This window comes from Kogia breviceps, chromosome 9, assembly GCF_026419965.1.
Source record: "Kogia breviceps isolate mKogBre1 chromosome 9, mKogBre1 haplotype 1, whole genome shotgun sequence".
Classification (NCBI taxonomy): domain Eukaryota; kingdom Metazoa; phylum Chordata; class Mammalia; order Artiodactyla; family Physeteridae; genus Kogia; species Kogia breviceps.
Window position 1 is genome coordinate 84,234,591 of NC_081318.1, and position 19,961 is coordinate 84,254,551.

General features: G+C 34.1%; 1 protein-coding gene across 2 annotated transcripts in view; it reads left to right on the plus strand.

Annotated features, from left to right (window-relative positions):
* Positions 1 to 19,961, plus strand: part of SEMA3C (semaphorin 3C) — a 196,596-nt gene that overhangs the window by 90,876 nt on the left and 85,759 nt on the right. For both annotated transcript variants that reach the window (XM_067042728.1, XM_067042727.1), the window contains exons 3-5: positions 5,651 to 5,811; positions 7,059 to 7,121; positions 14,690 to 14,809. In XM_067042728.1, the coding sequence (XP_066898829.1) occupies positions 5,651 to 5,811; positions 7,059 to 7,121; positions 14,690 to 14,809 (344 nt within the window). The remainder of the gene's footprint in view (positions 1 to 5,650; positions 5,812 to 7,058; positions 7,122 to 14,689; positions 14,810 to 19,961) is intronic.

Below are 19,961 nucleotides of genomic sequence, written 5' to 3' on the forward strand. Positions count from 1 at the left end.
TAACTCATCTGTGGTCCCTAAAAGTAAAATATTGAAGTAATGCAAAAAAAAATAATAATAATAATTAATTAATTAATAGCACATCATGAACTTTAAATATAATTAATAAGCCACCATTGCATATGCTTCTCATATAGAGACCCCTGGGGATTGATTTTCAATCAAGTAATCTTTTGTTTGTTTTTGAAACTTATAAAAGACCAAAGATAATATAGTATTCTGAGGGAATGTGTTCCCTAATCAGTAGTTTAACAGATACGTATTATTCATAAAAGAGAACTCTAGACTCTCCACCTTCCTCCACAAAGAACACATTTTCGAGCACATGAATAAGTTCTAACTGACTTAGTCACCTCAGAAATGTTAAGATCACTAACAGAGAACAAATGTTAATTCTTAATATGGTTAGGGATAGAGTGTTAATTACAGACAATATATTCTGTATATTAAACTATGTTGTAATTGCTATAGCAGTGTGTTGACTATATTCAAGTGGTCCCAGAAGCTTATATTGCAAGGGTTTATATTTGGGGGGAACTTATTTTTCTCCCAGCCCTGGTTAAATTCTCAAGGCTCACAATGGTGTCCATACAAAGATAAGCCCATGTCAATACATGAATTTCAGGTGAGCATATCATGCTACAAATTTTCCCTCAGGGAACACTGCCATGGAAGGCATTACAGTAATTTTCCACCCTAGAACGCTACAATAATGTGGATTTCAGGATAGAAGCATGTAGTTTTTTTTTTTTTTTTTAATACTGTTTCCCAGGAGATTTTCCCAAGGATTTAGAGACCTACACTGCCCTTTGTGGGGCCACTGCATTTTCGAATACTGCATACTCTCAAAGTTCCTTCTCAGTCAGTTGAGCATGTCCGGAGAAACAGCTCAACTAGCTGTACCCCCAATGCTGTAAAAAGAATGACATAATTATTAAGATGTAAAGAAATGTAGGACAGGGCCATTCTGTGACTTGTTTAGATGAGAGACCAATAATTGTGAGTTCCTTCTCTCACTGTAGCCAAATCATTAAATCAGTCATTTTCTCTAACTGTAGCCAAATTATTGAATCATTCATTGACTTAAGTTGGATCTGCATTAAACCAAAAATGATGGATTATTCAGTCATTCTCTTTATAGATAAAGATCCTGGATGCTTTGAACTCATCTCTTTATTCTTTAAGAAAAAAAAAAGGTTCATTTTGATTTTTTGTTTTTCCCAAGCCCCAGAGTTCAACTATGGCTAAGTACCAGCAATTTAAATAGCATTAAAAAAAAATAGCCTTAGCTTCTAGGCTTCTAACAGAGGCACTTCTAAAGTAAATCTTCCTTGGTTAACAGCTGTCAGCTATCAATGAGCTATAGGTAATTAAATTTTAAGATAGCTTTATGGCCCAGAAAAAGAGATAAAATCCTTGGACCAGAAAGGTCTTAAGTTAATGCAGTTATTGCTCCCTCTGGTATTTGAATTAATGCAAGAAATTGATTATTTTCTGATGAAACAGGTAAAGAGAACTGCCATTGTTTGTAACTTGCAAGTAAAATTTAGTTGAGACTGTTTTCTCAGCTCAGTTCACACTCTTGGTTTTATTTCAATATACATTGGGAAGTGAAGGCAAAAAAAAAAAAAAAAAAAAAAAATTTTTTTTTTTTTTTAAATAGCCAGACTAAACAAACCATGGTAGAAAGAGTGAGAAGGTGTTAGGGGCTGTGAACACTGGAGAGATATTATCAGTTAGTAAGGGTTTAAACAATTGGAAATGAAAACCTCAATTCAAGGTGCCTAAAAATAAGCAAGGATTTTTTTAAAAAATTCATATATAACAGAAGGAATCCTGTAGTAGAGCAGTTGTAGGGTTAGCGCAGACATTGAATGATTTCTTATAGAACTCAGCATTTTTCCTAAATTTCTGCTTGCTATTCTCAGATAGCAATCTTTTTGGTAGCAGCAACTGCTGAAAGGATTATATGCTCACTTACCAATGTCCAGAGGCAGAAAAATAAATCACCTGTTTTTTTTTGCCATTTTTAAGACCGAAGAAACCTCTTCTAGTAACCTTGCAGAGGGCTTCCCTCTAAATCTCATCGGCCAGAACTAGTCACATGGTCATATTTTTAGTCACTCACTTGCTGGGGGATCCACTATGGTTGGCATATGGTTCCCTGCCAACAGGAAAGAAAAAGAATATATCTGTTAGACAGAGGGTCAGTAATCTCTCCTGCCAAAAGGAGCACACTGATCTTCTACTGTGTGCTGGTGGAACATCCTTTGAGCTATGTATTAACATAACCAATTTATAGATGAGAAAATCAAAACCTGGGAGAAGTAAGGTAGTTTTCTTAAAGTAACAGATTAGTAAGCGATGAAACTGGGATTTCAACTCAGAACTGTCTGACTCCAATTCTGTACTCTCTCCACAATATGAAACTGCTGCCTGTACATCATGACTCACTTTGAGCTTCAATTACAGAGATACTCTTTTTGGATCTGATGATCAATGCATCTCTGTGTTTTGCTTTTCACTTTAGACTTACTCTTCCTCAGAGCTTCCTCAGAGCTGTCTACTCTCTGAGCTTCATGTCATCCGTGAGAAGAATTGGAAATCTCTCCCTGCAGATTTGATACTTCTAATGACAAATTAGTTACCTAATTTTACATGCTTGTAGCACATTTCCACTTTTACTTGAATTTAATCTATCAACACTCAAGTAATCTCTTTACCAAAGTAATTTCCCTTTTGAATCTCTCAAAATTAGTAAAGGCCATGTTCATTTATCCTGTTCTTAGTTTACATCTTTGAAGATAATTGCCTCTTCCTTTTACCCAAAGACCAACTTCATATAAAATCATTCCAAATCGTTTAAGTGACCCTCACATAAACTCCTCTCTTCCTTTTTATTTCTGGCAAATCAGGTCTTTATCATCATCATATCTGGAAGAGCATCTCTTGGTTTTCCAACCTCACATGCCCCAAAATTATCCTGCACACCAAACTGTTATTCTTAAAAATGATTTACTATTTTACTGTACTGCTCAAATAATTTCAGTAGATTCTACATGTGACAAAAAGAAATATTAAATATATTAATACATATAAATCAGACTATTTAGTCTTCCATATTTTCTCCCTGTGTAAGGAATTGTTCTTCTTACTTGTCTGACTGAAGCTTGAAGTCTTGTCCCAACTCATAATAATAGGTAACCCATGTAACCCATGTCACTGTGAGACAGGTACTCTTTTAAGCTCTTGATGTATATTAACAAGTTAAACCTCACAATACCCCTATGATATAGGGACTATTATTATCCTGACTTTAAAGATGAGGACACTGGAGTCTAGAGGGATAAAGGCACTGGCCAGGTACATATATAAATGAAATGGCAGAGTCAGCATTCAGACTCCAGTGACTGGGCCCCAGATGCCACGAACTCAGTCATATTTTACTTCTTTAATCTGTGGATTTCACTGGAGAGTTATTTATTCATGAGGTATTTGTTGAATATCTTTTCTGCACCCAGCCAGCACCCTACAAATGATGTTTTACAGGAAAATTATGCAACCATGAATCTCCTCCATAGGATGAAAAGCAAGATTTATTAAACACTCTGGATTTTAGGCAAAATCAAAGGAGAATGTGTCTTTTCCAACCTTTGAGTGACATTTGTTGCATTTTATATTCTCTTTCATGTTCTGAGCTCTTGGATTTTTTTTCCTACTTCAGCAATAACCTCTGGTCTAACAGAGGCTAACTCTTTTCCTGAACAACATCCCATCCCTCCACTCTTTTTTGCTGTCCTCGCGAAAGAAGGTGTTCCAGTTTTTAGGCCAGTCGCACCAGGGCTGCCAGCTGCATCACCTGTCTGTCTGTGATTTCTAGTGAGGCTCAGTAACTAGATTAGCATGCTGCACAGTGCTCAGCATCTCAAATCTTTTATTTCCAAAGATCTGTCTTCCAGTCTCTTGTTTAAATGCTCTTTCAACGTCTTGTCCTCTTTTGTGAGTTACTTCATAAGACTCTTCTTAAATACTTCAGTAACTTGTTAATGGTTTCTTCCACATAAAAAATCTTACACTTTGCTGTCACTGAGTGGAAAGAATGTCAGAGACTTTGATTTAAGATCCTGTGTTAGTAATTTTAGGAATCTAGCTCCTTAAGTTTAAAAGAAAAAAGTAGGAAAATAGGCATCTATTTTTTTCTAGTTTCATGCTTTCCTATAATTAATGATTCAGAATTGATAATACTAACAGTAATAATTATTATAATTGATTGAATACTTCCTCTGTTACTCTTTTCAAATATTTACATGTATTCTGTTGATTTCCATATGGACTCTCAGACCATTATTGTTGCTTTTTACAAATGAAGAAATTAAGGCACAGAGAGGTTAAATAATTTGTTCAATGTCACAGAGTTCGGTGCCACAGGTGACTTCATAATCACTATGCTGCTCCCATAGTATTTGTAAATTATTGGCTAGATATAAAATCATTTGAAGGATATTATGACAGACATTCTGAACTGTTGTGCCCAGAGAACAGGTTAAATTCGTTGCTTCTCTATCTTCACACATGGAATATGGCCCAGGTACTCACAGAATATAGTTTGTGGCTGCCTATAAGGACTCTTATACTTTTTAATTTTGGTTTAAATCAATCCACGGCCCTATCAGAATTTCTAGAAATGTGTTTGTGATTCAATGACTAAAAATTTAGAAATAGTTCATCATTGAAAGAGTATCCCTGAAAGCAGACTCTTGTAGAGTTTGTCACTCTCTTAAGATCATAATTGAAAGAACAAAAGAGCTCCTGAACTACTTGAATGGAAAAGTCTTAAGTTGTGCAAAGGAGCATTTTGACTGGAAAGAAAATTGAATCTGCTATAATGATTATTGATTTTTTTTTAATTGTCCTGGTGCATTCATTGTCTTGAGAGTTCAGCTATACAGACACATATAATGTAAAAGAATTTAAGTGAACATGTGTCACTGCCCATTGAGATGATAAAAAATCTAAAAATTCAGAATATCTGAAAATTCATATTTTTCTTTTTATATATACATAGGCATATTGCTATTTAAATGACATTGCCTTCTGAATGACATGTAATGGAAAAAAAAGTAGGTCTGTTTTCAAGTAATTTATAGAAAAATATATTAAACTAGTTAGAATTACATTGAGGAAGTAAGGTAAATATTCAGGGTAGGAAACAACAATCCTAAAATGATGAACGTATTGAGTCCAACAATAAAATATTAAGAGAGTCTAGGAAGACATTCACACCATCATTGCTTTTATTTTTGTTCAATCTAATCACTTGCTGTATTTTTTGGGGTGATTTATTTTAACAAGCTTTGAGCTGATGACAAACAATAAACAACTGAGTTGAGGTCCTAGCAAAATGTGAATAATTTTGTAATCAAGCAGTACTACTATAAACTTTAACATTGCATTTATGGATTTATTTATGTTTTAATTCAGCATAGAGGCAATAAATAAAAATCTCCACTAACATAACTGTTTTAAAATTAATTTATTGTAGGAGGAAAATGTATTTTGACTTTTTTGGTAAATATTTCCATAAGATAATTTTCATTAAAATAATGGAATCAAGATACTCAGTTTTCACTTGTGCTATTCACTATTTCAGAGCTTCGAGAAACCAAGACCTCTGAATACTTCAGCCTATCTCACCACCCTTTAGACTACAGGATATTATTAATGGATGAAGATCAGGACCGGATATATGTGGGCAGCAAAGATCACATTCTTTCCTTGAATATTAACAACATAAGTCAAGAACCTTTGAGTGTAAGTTTATCATTTTCATGAGGGCAATGCTAAATTCCTAGGTGTCTTTTTCTTTAAAAGTTTCAAATACAATGAAAAAATTATGTACTTCATTAGAACAATAGAAAATACAGGTCATATATCAATAAATAGTTGGAAATTACTACTATTTCAAGGACTGAAAATATAATCAATTCAACTCTCCATGTCTAGTTTCATAGTTTTCAGCCATCTAAAACTTGAAGCTAAATGAGAAAATACTTCCTGTGTATACATACATCGAAAGGGAAAAGGAGAAGCATGGAGTATAGCGTGAAAAATGGTCAGATTAAAGGACAGCGTACCTTGTCATCTGTACATAAACCAAGAAGGCCTTGAAAAGAACACAATTATTAAATGCAGTGTTCTTTGAAAAAATGTGGCCTATACAACAGGGATTTGAACTGCACGGGTCCACTTATATGCAGATTCTTTTTGGTTGTAAATACTACAGTACTATATGATACATGGTTGGTTGAATCTTTGGATGTGGAACTGGAATATAGGGTCAGTGTCCCTAACCTCTGAGTTGTTCAAGGGTTAACTCTATTTATCATTCTATTTCACAGCAAGGAAATAAATTGAGCTTCATTAAAGTAAAGAAATAAAAGTAAATTAATTATAAATTTATTACAGCAAGAACACAACTGAATGTATTATTTTAACAATGAGTTACAGGCTGACAATGAAAAAAAAAAACCTTCCCCATCAGACCTGACCCAAGGCTGCAATGACTTAGCATGCTAGCACAGTATGTCAGAGAGAGAATCTTTACCCAGGTTATTTTAGCTGTTGAAGTACCTAGTTTGCAGTAAATTTACCAGCGTAGCTGTGTAGTTTACCAAAAAAAACCCAAGATAGCAGAATAAACATAAATTCATTGTGATATAAGCAGTTGTGAAAAGTGTACTATAAATCAGAGGGAGGGAAATATACATTATATTGTGCACATCAATAATTCCCTTATTTTAAAACTGTACCATTAGTAAATGAGCACATATTATAGAAAGAATTGTTGAAGGAAAAATTCATGGAAGAAACAAAAACACAATTGTTAGAATAAAGTAATAAAATCTTTATTAACTTGAGTTCATAAAATGAAAGAAGAAATTTCAAATATAACTATAGAATTAACTTAAAGAAATCTGTTAGCATAAAGTAAATGAAGAGCACTGAGCTGTCATATATACAAGTGAGATTATGCAACCTTTATTTTCCTTTCTGAGCAGGTTTTCTGGCCAGCATCTACAATCAAAGTTGAAGAGTGCAAAATGGCTGGCAAAGATCCCACAGTGAGTGCTTAAAAAAATCCCAAACTTAAATATTTGGTCTTTGAATTCATGTACTTTGAGTGCATCCAAGAATGAGACAAAGGGTATTGGTGTTTTGAATCCTCTGCTGGACACATAGTAAGAAATGTAAATGCAAAGTGATTGGAACTCTTAAACACTGTAATGTAGGAATTCCTGACTGGGTAAAAATTTCCTGCTTTGCTTTCATTATTGAACCCTGACACTTTTCATGATGGATTTCAGTAATAACCCCTGTTCAAAGTGGATCCAACCTGCAGAATTCTCAGCAGGCTGCTGAAATAATGATAATTCAAGTGTCTGGAGTAGCTCCCAGATACCATGTGGGCTTTTCCAAAGAAAGATTCTCGTCAAAAGGGTAGTGGTTAGCCAGCACATTCCAGAAGCATAAATCACCAGTAATGGCTGTTATCTTTGTTAATTAAAAATAACCACAGAAACAAAAATCAAGCAGATACAAATATCAGTAAATGTTCAATGTGCAATACTTTTACAAAATGTATTCCATATAAAGATTCCATATAAAGAATCAAGAAATAAATCTATATTGATTTCTACAAATGACTTGCTGAAACTGACACATTAAATTATTCTTGCATATTATAAAAACTACATGGAACAGCTCTTTAATGTGCACAAGTCATTTAATGTTTATAATGAAGCTTAGATATCATTTCACCTTCTTGTCTCAAACTTCTTCCTTTTGGAAGAAGTGTGGAAATGAAACTTTTATATTTTATTGATTCTTAGCAGTTCAGGTACAAAGTTCTGAAAAAGCCTGGCTTAAGGCAGGACCACAGCAGACTCTGGAGTGCAGATCTCCGGGTCTCACCAGAGGGTGTTTTGGCAAGAGTGCTCACCAGGAGTGACTCAGCTCAGGGTTTCATTGTTTTAGTTTCATAATTCACCTTATAAGAGAAAATTTTAAATGGGCAAAAGGAGCTCACAGGAGCATATTTGCTACCCACAGCATCTGTTGGACCACAATCAAAAAGGAAAAAAATCCAGAAAAATGTGATAGAAACATTCAAAAGAGTACATTACAATTGCTTTCTAGGGAACCAATAGCAGAATGAAGTATAATGTTGTAGAAAAGGCACTTTTTTTTTGGTCCCCTGAAGCTATGATTTCAATAATTTTTCATGAATTAAACTATTTTCTTTCATCCCCTAATGTAGGGATTTTTCCCATTGATGTTTATGCGATCATGTCTCACCTTTTGCTACAATAATATCCTGTGGTTGTAATTACTGGATTTAATTGTTCTTTGTTCAGAAAAATTTCTGTGTCCCATTCATACAAACTGCCACAGGCAGAATATATAGGATTTAGATACCTTTGCACATTCTCTTTCCAAAAATTGTTGTTGATTTTCTGAAGAGTCTTAGCCAAGTCATTTGATTTCCTTCTACTTTTGGCAAAGTAGAAATGCTCTGTTATTTGCTTTCTTATAATTAAACGTCATTAGATGAAATCTTCAATACATGCTTATGTTTTCACATAGTTTTGTCATGCTGTAATATCATTCATGGATATCTTTATATTCTGCCACACGGCCAATCAGAGGTAACTGGTAGTGGGCTCTGTTGTAGTACAGCCAACGCTGTTGGGTCCTGGGAAATAATAATCAAACTAACTTTCAAATAGATGCTCTGTCTATGCAAGAGAAGAGAATGTTGACAAATTCATCTCGCTTAAGGCATGTGAGGTACTTACAAACAAGTGTCCTTTAATCAGGATAACAGTGGCAGAAAAATGATGCTAAATAGAAGTTGTATAGAACAACATTTTAATTACACTTCTCAATGAAACTAAATATTTAAGAATCTCTTAGCTCTTTTGGAATAAATATCATCTAATTACTTAATATTTCATTTTTTAAAATGCAGGAACTGAATATTTTAATTTGTACAAATCAGTTAATTGAAGTGAAGGAACCAGAGGTAAATAAGGTGAAGTTCCTACCTTTAAGAGTCTTTACAATATACTGGAGATGATGAGACATATATACAATAATTACCAAGTACTACTAGCCAACACTTAATGGAATGGGCCAGGTGCTATTCTAAGTGTTTTGTTTTAATCCTCATGACAATGCTGCAAGATGGACATTACTGTCGTCATCCACATTTTTAAGATAGATAAACTGAATCACTAAGAGAGTAAGGAACTCACCCAAAGCTGCACTGCCTGCAAGTGGGAGGCCTCTGTCCGACTCAGGCACATATGGCTCTAGATCTTTTTGCTCTTAGTTGATAAAACATGCCACTTCTCCGTGTAGAATATGATAAATGCTGAGGATACACGCAAAAGACAAAGAAAAAATTCATTGCACCTGGGATATTTAGGAAAGGTTTGATAGATTTGGTGGCAACTATGCTAGGTCTTATGTTAACTTTTCCCCTTATTCTAGTTCAATAATACTGAAATTCAAATAAGTTGTACCCTTTCTCTCTTTCAGCCTTTGGTACAGGCTACATGTGATTCTCTTCTTGTTGAATTACCTTCCCATCTTTTTAACCTGGGAATCATCTACTTATCCTTTCAAATAACAGTGCAGATGTCACCTCTCTGGAGAGTCCTTTCTTGCCAGCCAGGACTGGGCTAGCTGCCCCTCCCTGTGCATGCACCTGAAACACTCTAGAACTTCTTTCACTGCATTTTTAGTGATTGCATCCAGTACCCAGATCTGTATCTCGGCACTTCATGAAATTTCAACAAGATCTGGAAAAATGGAGATGGAAGCAGTAAGCATGGGAATCTATTCCAAGTACTTTTCTCAGGTTGGGGGTAGGACACAGTGGATACTGAGTTATTAATACCTTTAGATTAGTAAGTTTATAATAAATTCATTATGTACTACTTTTAAAGGTATATTTTGGTTAAATTAATTTTTTTACTTTTAAATATTATATTAATCTTCTACTAAGAAAAGCTTAAACTAGTGACAAATTTCATATTTCTATAACAACTGAAAAAAACCAGTAGAATCAAACATCTCTTATTCCTTTATATTTACTTATATCAAACTTGAATTAAAGTTATAAAAATAATACTCAATTATTAGAAAATAATTCAATATAATTTAAAATTTGATACCAGGTAATGTGTATCATAATACTATATAATAAACTAATGTTTATCAGGAAAATAAATTATCATGGTGGGAATATAGCTTATTGTCTGCCTCAGCTAAGAGAGTATAACTTACCTCCCAATTTCCCTTTTTGCCCCTATTTATTCACATTCCTACATGCTCTGTTTATTTCTGAACATTAATATTTTATGCATACGCTAAATAAATTGAGCTTAAACAATAACACATGATGTCAAACATATCCAATGAGATAGAGCATAATGAATGTGCTAAGTAAATACTGTATGAGATCATTGAAAAATTAAGCATGGTTACATATATTTAGACCTATATGCATTACATACACACAATGTCAAACTTGATTTATTAATTGTAGAATATCAATTTCCCTGTTTCTGTGACCAGAGGATCCTAAACTATTTGAAAATATATTTTCTTTAGGAATACATTTGTCAAAATACCTTGATATATTCCCCAGACCAAGAAGTATAGGCCAAGAAGAAAAAAATTAAGAGGTATTTTTTTTCCATTGCATAGTATGGACCATGAAGAGTCAATATTTTTAAAGCCCTATTAATCTGAGCTCCAGGATATATTATTTTAAAACATCTATTTTAAAATTATATAACTAATACCTGTTAACACAGAAATTTTTGAAGGCCTAGAAGAGCATGCAGAGAGCAACAGAAAACAATCTCTTATTAGCTCTCTGACCCTGGAGACTTAACCTCTCTGTGCCTCATTTTTCTTAACTGTGTAATGGGCTACTCATAAAACCTATCTTATTGGGTTATTAAGAGGATTAGTGAATTAATATTTGCAGAGAGCTTAGAACAGTACATAGCACATAGTAAGCACACACTGTTAAGTAAATAAAATAAATTACACTACCCAAACATAATAACTTAAAAATTGGGGGTATATTCTTCCAGTATTTTAGTATATGACATGTATATGTATATACATAAAATGGTATTACATTCTGCATAATGTTAGTAGCTTGATTTTTCATTTAGCATTGTACGTTGAAATAGTTTTGAAAGGGGATTAAGTAATAAAAAGAAAGCATCCATGGTACTGAATTTCACTGATGTCTCATTCCGCAGACATTTTATGGATGTCTGCTGTGGTCAGGACCTGTACGAATCTCTATGCAGGACAAATTCCCTGTCCATTACACAGGGTTTCTACTGACAATTGGAACTGAAAATATATATGAAAGAATCTAATACCTAACACTGGGTATATTTATTATGTGCCAGACACTGTTCTAAGTGCTTCAGAAGTATACTGCTTAGAACAAATATTATCATCACCATTTACAGATAAAAAGATTGAAGCACAGAGAGGCTAAGTAAATATCTCAAGTTCAAACAGCTAGTAAAAGATAAAGCCAGAGTGTGAACCCAGGTCGTCTGGCTCTGAGATCTGTATGCTTAAATTCACTCTCTGCTGCCCATCATGCTATGGCATGATGATAGTCCAGTTCTAATTGCCTCTCTGGTTTCATCACACAATAATCCTCTGTCCTCTCTAGGCACTATTCCCCAACTAGATCCTGCACTATCATGCCTCCAGTTTTTCTGTTCATGCTGTGTTTTCTGTTGGAATGTTCCTTTCTTATGCTTTTGCCTGTCAGAATCTCTAGCTTATTCTGCAAGCTCCAGCTCAAATGACATCCACTGTCAAACCATTACACCCACTTCAGTGTTACTCATTTCCTCTTTCTATAGTACACTTTGAAAAATATAACCCTATTATAGCATCTACTACAGCCTGATGTATTATACTGTCCTTTCTCTGAAAACAGGAATTGAATCTATTCATTTCAGTATTGCTAGCACCATATACAGTGCTTTCACAGAATGAGTTCAGTAAATAAATATTTTCTGGATGGAATTGACACAACTGCAGTGGTCTAGGACAGAAATAATGTGGACAGAAACTAAGCACAATGGAAATGGAAAAGACCTAGAAAATGATTTTCAATAATTAAAGCAATTGATTTATTTTTCCTTTCATGTTTTTCTCTTTGGGGAGGCTTTGGAGGAGCACAGTAAAGCATCATCAGATAGTGTGGGAATTAGTCTTTATGGTTGAGGGTAGCCATGATTCAAGACCCAGAGTTATTTATTAAACCTAGAGCACTTCATTTAACATTTTTCAGAACTCAATTTCCTCATCACTAACATGGGACTGAATACTTTAATTGGAACATTGCTGTGAGGATTAAAAACAACTAATATCAAAGGATTAAGAGCTCTGTAAATATTAATAATTGTTATAAAAACTTCCCTCTAACAACTATGGAATTCTCACCCAATGACAAATTATAAAGTGGTTACAAGTACAAGATTCAATGTAAAACACATCTGTGTTTGAAAATCTGCTTTACCTGTTTCTAGCTACATGACCTCAGGCGAGTTAACTAAACAAGATCTAAGCTTTTGTTTTCTAAAAGGGGTTGAGTTGAAAAATCTGAATGAATATAAAGTGCCTAAGTACATATAGTTTGCTCAATAAATGTGATCTATAAATGTAAAAAATCAAACTTCCTGGGAAGTAAAAGGGGTTAAGTATATAAAATGATTATTCTAATGTCTAGCACATAATAAATTTTCAAAAATATTAGCCATAATAAGCATATATATAACAAATATGTTGATATAAACATATACATGAAACAAGTATAACCTGTATTTGAAATGTAAAGACAGAACCTATTATTAATAGAATTGGATGGAATTCGTGTTTTATGGGAAAATGTTATATACAGAATCCCAGAATGACTGGACTGGGATGTGAAAACAATAAACACAAGTGTCATTGCTCACAGATACCCTTAACATAGGCATACTATATATACACCATACTTCATCTATGCTTTTTCCTCCAGAGAAACACATTTCATCTGCAGTTATGTAGTTAATTTCCAGGTACCTCTATAAACAGGTGTCAAGATACAGTGACACTATATATTTAACAAAAATCCTTAATGTCTTAAAATATAAATAAAGTATATAGTCTGGTCTGTAAGGATGAATTTATTTAACAGCAGAGTTGGTGATTGATGATTTGATAATATAAATCCATAATAGAAACATGTGTATACAGTTACTACATATGAAAATAAACATATATTTGCTGGCAAGTAACAATGAGTATAAAAGGAGAAAATATAAAATAATATTGACTTTAAATTTCTATTTTAGAAAATTTTTTTAACTTTTCTAATAATATAAACAATAAATATGCATTATAAAAATTTAGTAAAATACATGGTACCTAGAAGAGAAAAAAAAATACACTGTATGACCACCCATGGGAAAACTCCTGTTAGATTTTGACATATTTCTTTATAAAAACTTCTGTCTCTAATTTCTAACATTATTTTTAATAATGTTCTTTGCTAGATCAATGACTTTGTGAAGGGAACCACATTCAACCTCAGGCTTGATTAATGTGTAGTCAGCAAAGGATAGTGACCCTGCAAGTGTAGAACGTTCAATGGTTAATTCAGTCACAGAGATCTGCATTTGGTGCTGACCATGTTTATGTATTTCTGCAAAGTCACAGTCAACTTATAATTACCATAATTATTTTGCATTTCATTGAGTGAATAAACGACAGCCTTTCCAATGGTTGGATTGGGAACAGGTGAGAAAGGAGTTTTGTGGGAGAGGAAAGTATTTTAGGGTATCAAGAGCAGAGAGAGGGCTTCCCTGGTGGCGCAGTGGTTGAGAATCCGCCTGCCGATGCAGGAGACACGGGTTCGTGCCCTGGTCCGGGAAGATCCCACATGCCGCGGAGCAACTAAGCCCGTGAGCCATGGCCGCTAGGCCTGCGCGTCCGGAGCCTGTGCTCCGCAACGGGAGAGGCCACAACAGTGAGAGGCCCGCATAAAAAAAAAAAGCTGTTTAAAAAAAAAAAAAAGAGCAGAGAGATCAGGATTCCATTATTTTTCATAGAAAGCAACAATGCTGGCATTTTGTTTAAGGTTTGCTTTATTCACCAATTATGAAGGCCAATAGTGTTTGCAACTGTAACTAATGATAATATGGACCTTCTATAAACACAAGTTCATTCAAAACATGTTTATATAATATCTGAGGGTGCGTGTGTGTATGTGTAATGTTTTGAGGAAAATTTGAGAAAACAATTTGGTGTACCTTTCAATTTCTAAACTTTCTCAGATAAAGAGTAAGCTCATAAAGTTTCAGAACATAAAAAGGTGCCCAGTATATAAATACTGAAATACGAGAGACATATCATTTTATTCATTATCTGGTAAACTACCTTCCTCCTAAAATTCACCATGTTCTCTTGTTATCTCCTAACAATAATTAAAAAGTTAGGGCAGAAAGGAAAATGTATAACAAAGTATCACAGTAATACTTAGAAATAGCTATAAAAGTCATTCGGTTACTAACCGCTTATTTACCCATTGTTTTAGCATGGCTGCGGGAACTTCGTCCGTGTAATTCAGGCTTTCAACCGCACGCATTTGTATGTTTGTGGGAGTGGTGCTTTCAGCCCAGTCTGTACTTATTTGAACAGAGGGAGGAGATCAGAGGTAAGTGTAACAATTTTTCATTCTTAGTTTGATGTTAGTGTCAAAGATTTCTTACAACTGTATTTAACAGTAAAACCTTGGAAATATCATTAATGGCCATAAAAAAAGTTTCAAGCCCTTTAAATACAAAATATATTACATTTGGTTCCTGTCTGCCAGGTTACTTAAAGTGTAGCCTTTTGCCTTCGATTAAATATATATGTTTCTGAATGGAAAAGCTACAGAAGATAAAGGAAGGAGAATGATATAATTTCATAATTACTCAGAGCATAAGGTATTGATAATATTTACTCCAAATTATAGAAATATTGTAGTATAAACTCACTTTCTCAAATCTATTTTAAGTAATTTCTTATTTATTATATTTCAAATTTGGTAAATTTTTATAAGGTAGACACTTGTAAGAGATGTATAAAGCAGGATGACTAGTGCCTTAGCTGAAAAGAACTTTATATAATTAATAAATCATACTTCCATTTTAGATCAACATTGGTCTACACTAGGCTATTATAGCTTTATTTTTACATTGGTTAAAATGATTTGGGGTTCTGTGAACAAAAGCATTTACTAAAGACTAAATACATAGCTAATTGTATAGTCAAATATAAGGCTGGTTGAACTTCACCTATGATATTTAAGACTGTGTTTGTCTCAGTTCACAATTATTGACTAAGGAAACTACGCATTACATCAAAAGAGTTTTCCTTATACTTTTAATGAAACATGTTGCTTTACTTAATATAGTATTTTAAAACTGAATTCTTTCCAATTAACCTGCTTTTGTTTCATTATGCATCTTAAATCTAGAAAGTCCAGTCCTTAAATAATACCTTAATTCAATTTTAGAGATTAGAATTGTAAAAAACGATTAAATATTGCTACTGATATACTTAATTAAGTTTATTTTTCTTTAACAAGGATTCATCCACTTTAGTACTAACATAATTGAACAATGATTTCCTCTATAGTCTTTTATTATTAAATTTTTGTCAGACGTAATTTATATGCATCTATCTTTCAGTGAATAGAAAGCCATTTAAAAATAAATGAGTAATTATAATTTGACCCCAAATTGAGTCATTTACAAGTAGTTTAAGATGAGATGAAATATTAAGATTCTTAAAGAAAAGTAAAGCTATGCTTCTTGGACGAGTACAGTTGGCTGCATTGAGCTTGTCTTTAGAACCACATGCCTGTGATCATCTGATTAAATAAACTAGTGGCCCAGACACCTGCAGTCTGTCAGACACTCCACTGAGGGCTGTGCAGTCACTGTACAGGCCAACAACTGCATAGCAGTTTTCATATTTTAAATAAAATCATTTTCCCATGTACAGATTGCCCACGATACACTTCAGGGTTTAATTGGGAAGTTGGTCCGAAAAATAATCTCCTTTGGAAAACCTGCATGGAATAAATTTTAATCACTTTACTAGATATGAAATGAACTACTTTAGTCTCACTTCAAAAGATGTGTTTCAAAGGGGAATCATTTCCATTAATTAAGCTCTTTAAATAATATCTTAAGAGCCTATTTAAGTGTGAAAAAGATTATGAAATTTTAAGCTTTTTGTTTTCCTTAATAGTCAACTCAAGTCAAAGTGTTTCACCACAACATCATTTTTATATCTCTGTAGTATATAAATAATAATGTAAATATAGAATGCACAGTTTTATCAAACATCTTATGTATTTATTTTCTTTAGTTTAGAATGAAAGACCACATAATGCAGAAAGTTGTATTTTGAGAGAATTCTCCTTATTCATCACTAACATTATATTTTGTAGTGATCAGAGGTAGCACTTACTGCTAACACCCTATGTTAGTACTAAGATATGGCATTTTTCCTGTATTTGAAACCACTTTGAAAGTGAACAAGGTTAGGGTGGCACAGTCATGAAGTATTCCTGTTTATTTCTGAGACACTATCTACCATCTTTTATCTGCCTGTCTAATAGCAATTCATTGGTTCTCAGAGAACATTTTATAACCCTACTTCACATTTGGAACACCACGCACTTTTATGAGACTCTATGGCTCTTCCATTATTTTGTGAGACTGATTCAGAGCTTTCCTAGAGCAATTCAATGGTGTCCATCCAAAGAGCCTACAATCTTTGCTACATAGATTCCTAACCATAGTTCTTCTCTTTTATTCACTGTCTTCTGTTTCTGGAAAAAAATAAAGCAACATAAGTAAATGATGACTTTAAATAATGAATAAAACATTAATAAGAAACAATTATTGTTAATTGTGCTGCTCATTCTTCGAAAGTTACCTCTCATCTCTGGTTGATTTTATCAGATGCCTCCATAACATCAGTTCCCATAATTGAATACTGTTTAAGCCCCGGATGCTGCCACTCATCAAGCAGATAACCTTGCCTTTGATTGACCAAGAATATCACAGGCATTCAAATTATTCCATGTGCTTTTTGAACAAAATTAATCACCAAACTTTTCTGTTTATGCCTCTTTTTGTAGCTTTTCTCTTGTCAGAAGAATAGCTGTGCATTTTCCTTATCAAGAAATTTCTCTGATCTTTAGCCTTCACTGTTTTACGTCTTCATTCCCTTTCCCTTATATTTACTCTTTTTTTGTTGTTTAACAATAAGTTTTCTTTCCTGTGACGTTTTTTCAACTCTTCTCCTTTCTCTCTCTTTTACTTTATCTCAAAACTTCTCGGATTAGTAGGCTATATTTTCAGCTTTTATAATCCTATTTTCCATGTCTTTCATTAAACCTTTCTCATCTAAATTTCATTTTCACCCATTAACTGAAACTCTTCCCTAATGACGAAGATTCTCAGTGATCAAATGGACTGCCCTAATCACCATCCTTTTTTCCTAGACCAATCTATGACATGTTGGTCATGCCCTCCATTTTTCAATGCCGTTATTGACATCTATAACCATGGGACATTTTGCCATGCCTTCTTTCCTGATTTTTCACCACGTACTCTCTTTCTGGTCCTATTTTTTCTCTTATTGATTCAATCTACAAATATGTATTTATTTAATAAGAGTAATGGCAGAAACAAAATCATTTCAGAACTTGTAAGCTACCTTTAAGATACTGGTCTTTGTCCTGTGTCCAAGAAGAAGCAACTGAAACAACCTTAAGCAGAAAGTGCCATGAACAGAATTGTGTTGTCACTTGTATTTTACATTACATTGATATTTTTGTTGTTCATTTTTTGTTTGTTTGTTTGTTAGCTTCTTTAATTATAAAGTTGCCATGAACTGAGATGAGAAACAATGAAGAGAACCATGTCTGAGGTTAAAATTATGAGCCTGGGCTTGATTGTGTTGAGTCTGAGATGCTGCTGAAAGATACAAGTAGAAATATCAAGTAGGCAGCTGAATATAAATTTGGCTATATAAATGTTAGAGTGATTGTTTCATAAGAGTAACTGAAGCCCAAACAAAGTGTAGGTTTAATCATACAGAAAGAGTATAGTATGAAAAGAGTGATTATGACTGAGACTTGAGGATCTCCTAACTTTAAATGGCCAGATGGAGGAAAAGGGATCTCCAAAAAAGACTAAAAAGAAACAACAAGAGGAGAGGAAAAAAAGAGTGTGTTGGTTCTGGGAATAAAAACAAGTCATTTAAAAAAGAAGTGGACAACAATCTCAAATACCATTGAGAATACAAGAAAGAAGAGGTCTAAAAAAATAAGCGCTGAATTGTGTACATGATAATCATTAGGGGTCTTGCCAAAAAAGGGTTTCAATAGAGCAGTTGAGGTTGGATGCCCAACTGAAGTGGATTGAGAAGAAAGTGAGAACTCAGGAAATGGTGATGAGTATATGTAATTCTTTAAGAAATGTGATTCTCAAGAATAGTAATGTGTAAGAGCTGAAGGGGTTGTTGAAATAATGTTGTAAAGGGTCCAGTTAATGAAATTAAAGAACAAGTAGGGGTCTTCCCTGTTGGCACAGTGGTTAAGAATCCACCTGCCAATGCAGGGGATACAGGTTTGAGCCCTGGTCCAGGAAAATCCCACATGCAGAGGAACAGCTGAGCCCATGTGCCACAACTACTGAGCCCATGCGCCACAACTACTGAAGCCTGCGTGCCTACAGCTCGTGCTCTGCAACGAGAGAAGCCACCGCAATGAGAAACCCGTGCACCGCAATGAGAAACCCGCGCACTGCAGTGAGGAGTAGACCCTGCTCGCCGCAACTAGAGAAAGACCGTGTGCAGCAACGAAGACCCAACGCAGGCAAAAATAAATAAAATAATTAGTTTAAAAAAAAAAAAAAGAACGAATAGGGATAATGGAAAGTATAAGTTGCCTAAGAAGACTGGATAAGATAGAATCTGAAACACTGGTGGAAGGATTGGCCTCAGAGTAAGAGAAATATTTCCTCTTGTGTATTAATGGATGTATTAGCGTATAGTTATATATTTGGTAGTGAGAAACTGTTGCTTCATTTAAGGGCTTCACTTTCTAAGCAACATGGCTGTCAGTCATATGAGCTGAGAATAAATTGGGAGATTTGACAATAGTGGCAATGGTTTGAAGTTATCAGTGGAAGAACCAGTTGACAGAGTGTCTTTGAAAGGTTGCTGAGCAGTGTAGAGGGTTCATTTTAAGTTGGTGATCACAAATATATACTATGTTGAATACACCTTGTTGGATAACTGTTGGCAAAATGTTTAGAAGTTTGGAGGCAGGTGTGGAGAATGTAGATAGATGTGTCTTTACAGACTATGGGTGCAATGAAAAAAGTCACAGATTCAAGGAAATTAATTTTGATATTTTTGAAAAAAACTTAAAAAGCATGGAATCTAAACTGGTTAATAAAGAAAGTCAAGAAGATAGAAGGCTGATAAATTGTGAAAAATAAAAAGGGTTCTTAGGCGATGAGTTTGAAGAATTGTTGCAGGGTGCTTGAATTAGTCATTATTCAGGTGGATCACATCCCTTCCTGGGGATGACAAGATCTAGACTATCACTGTGTGAGTACAAGGAGGCTATGCAATGGAGAAGGAAGTCAGTGGCGAGCAAGTGGTGCCTAAGCAATCTCCTCAATTCCTGCAGTGACAACTGTTACTTTTTTAGTCAAATCTGTGTATGACTCTGGCTACACAACCAAGTTTACTAAATTGTATTGTTTTCCTGCAAGTTTATCATTGTTTAGCTA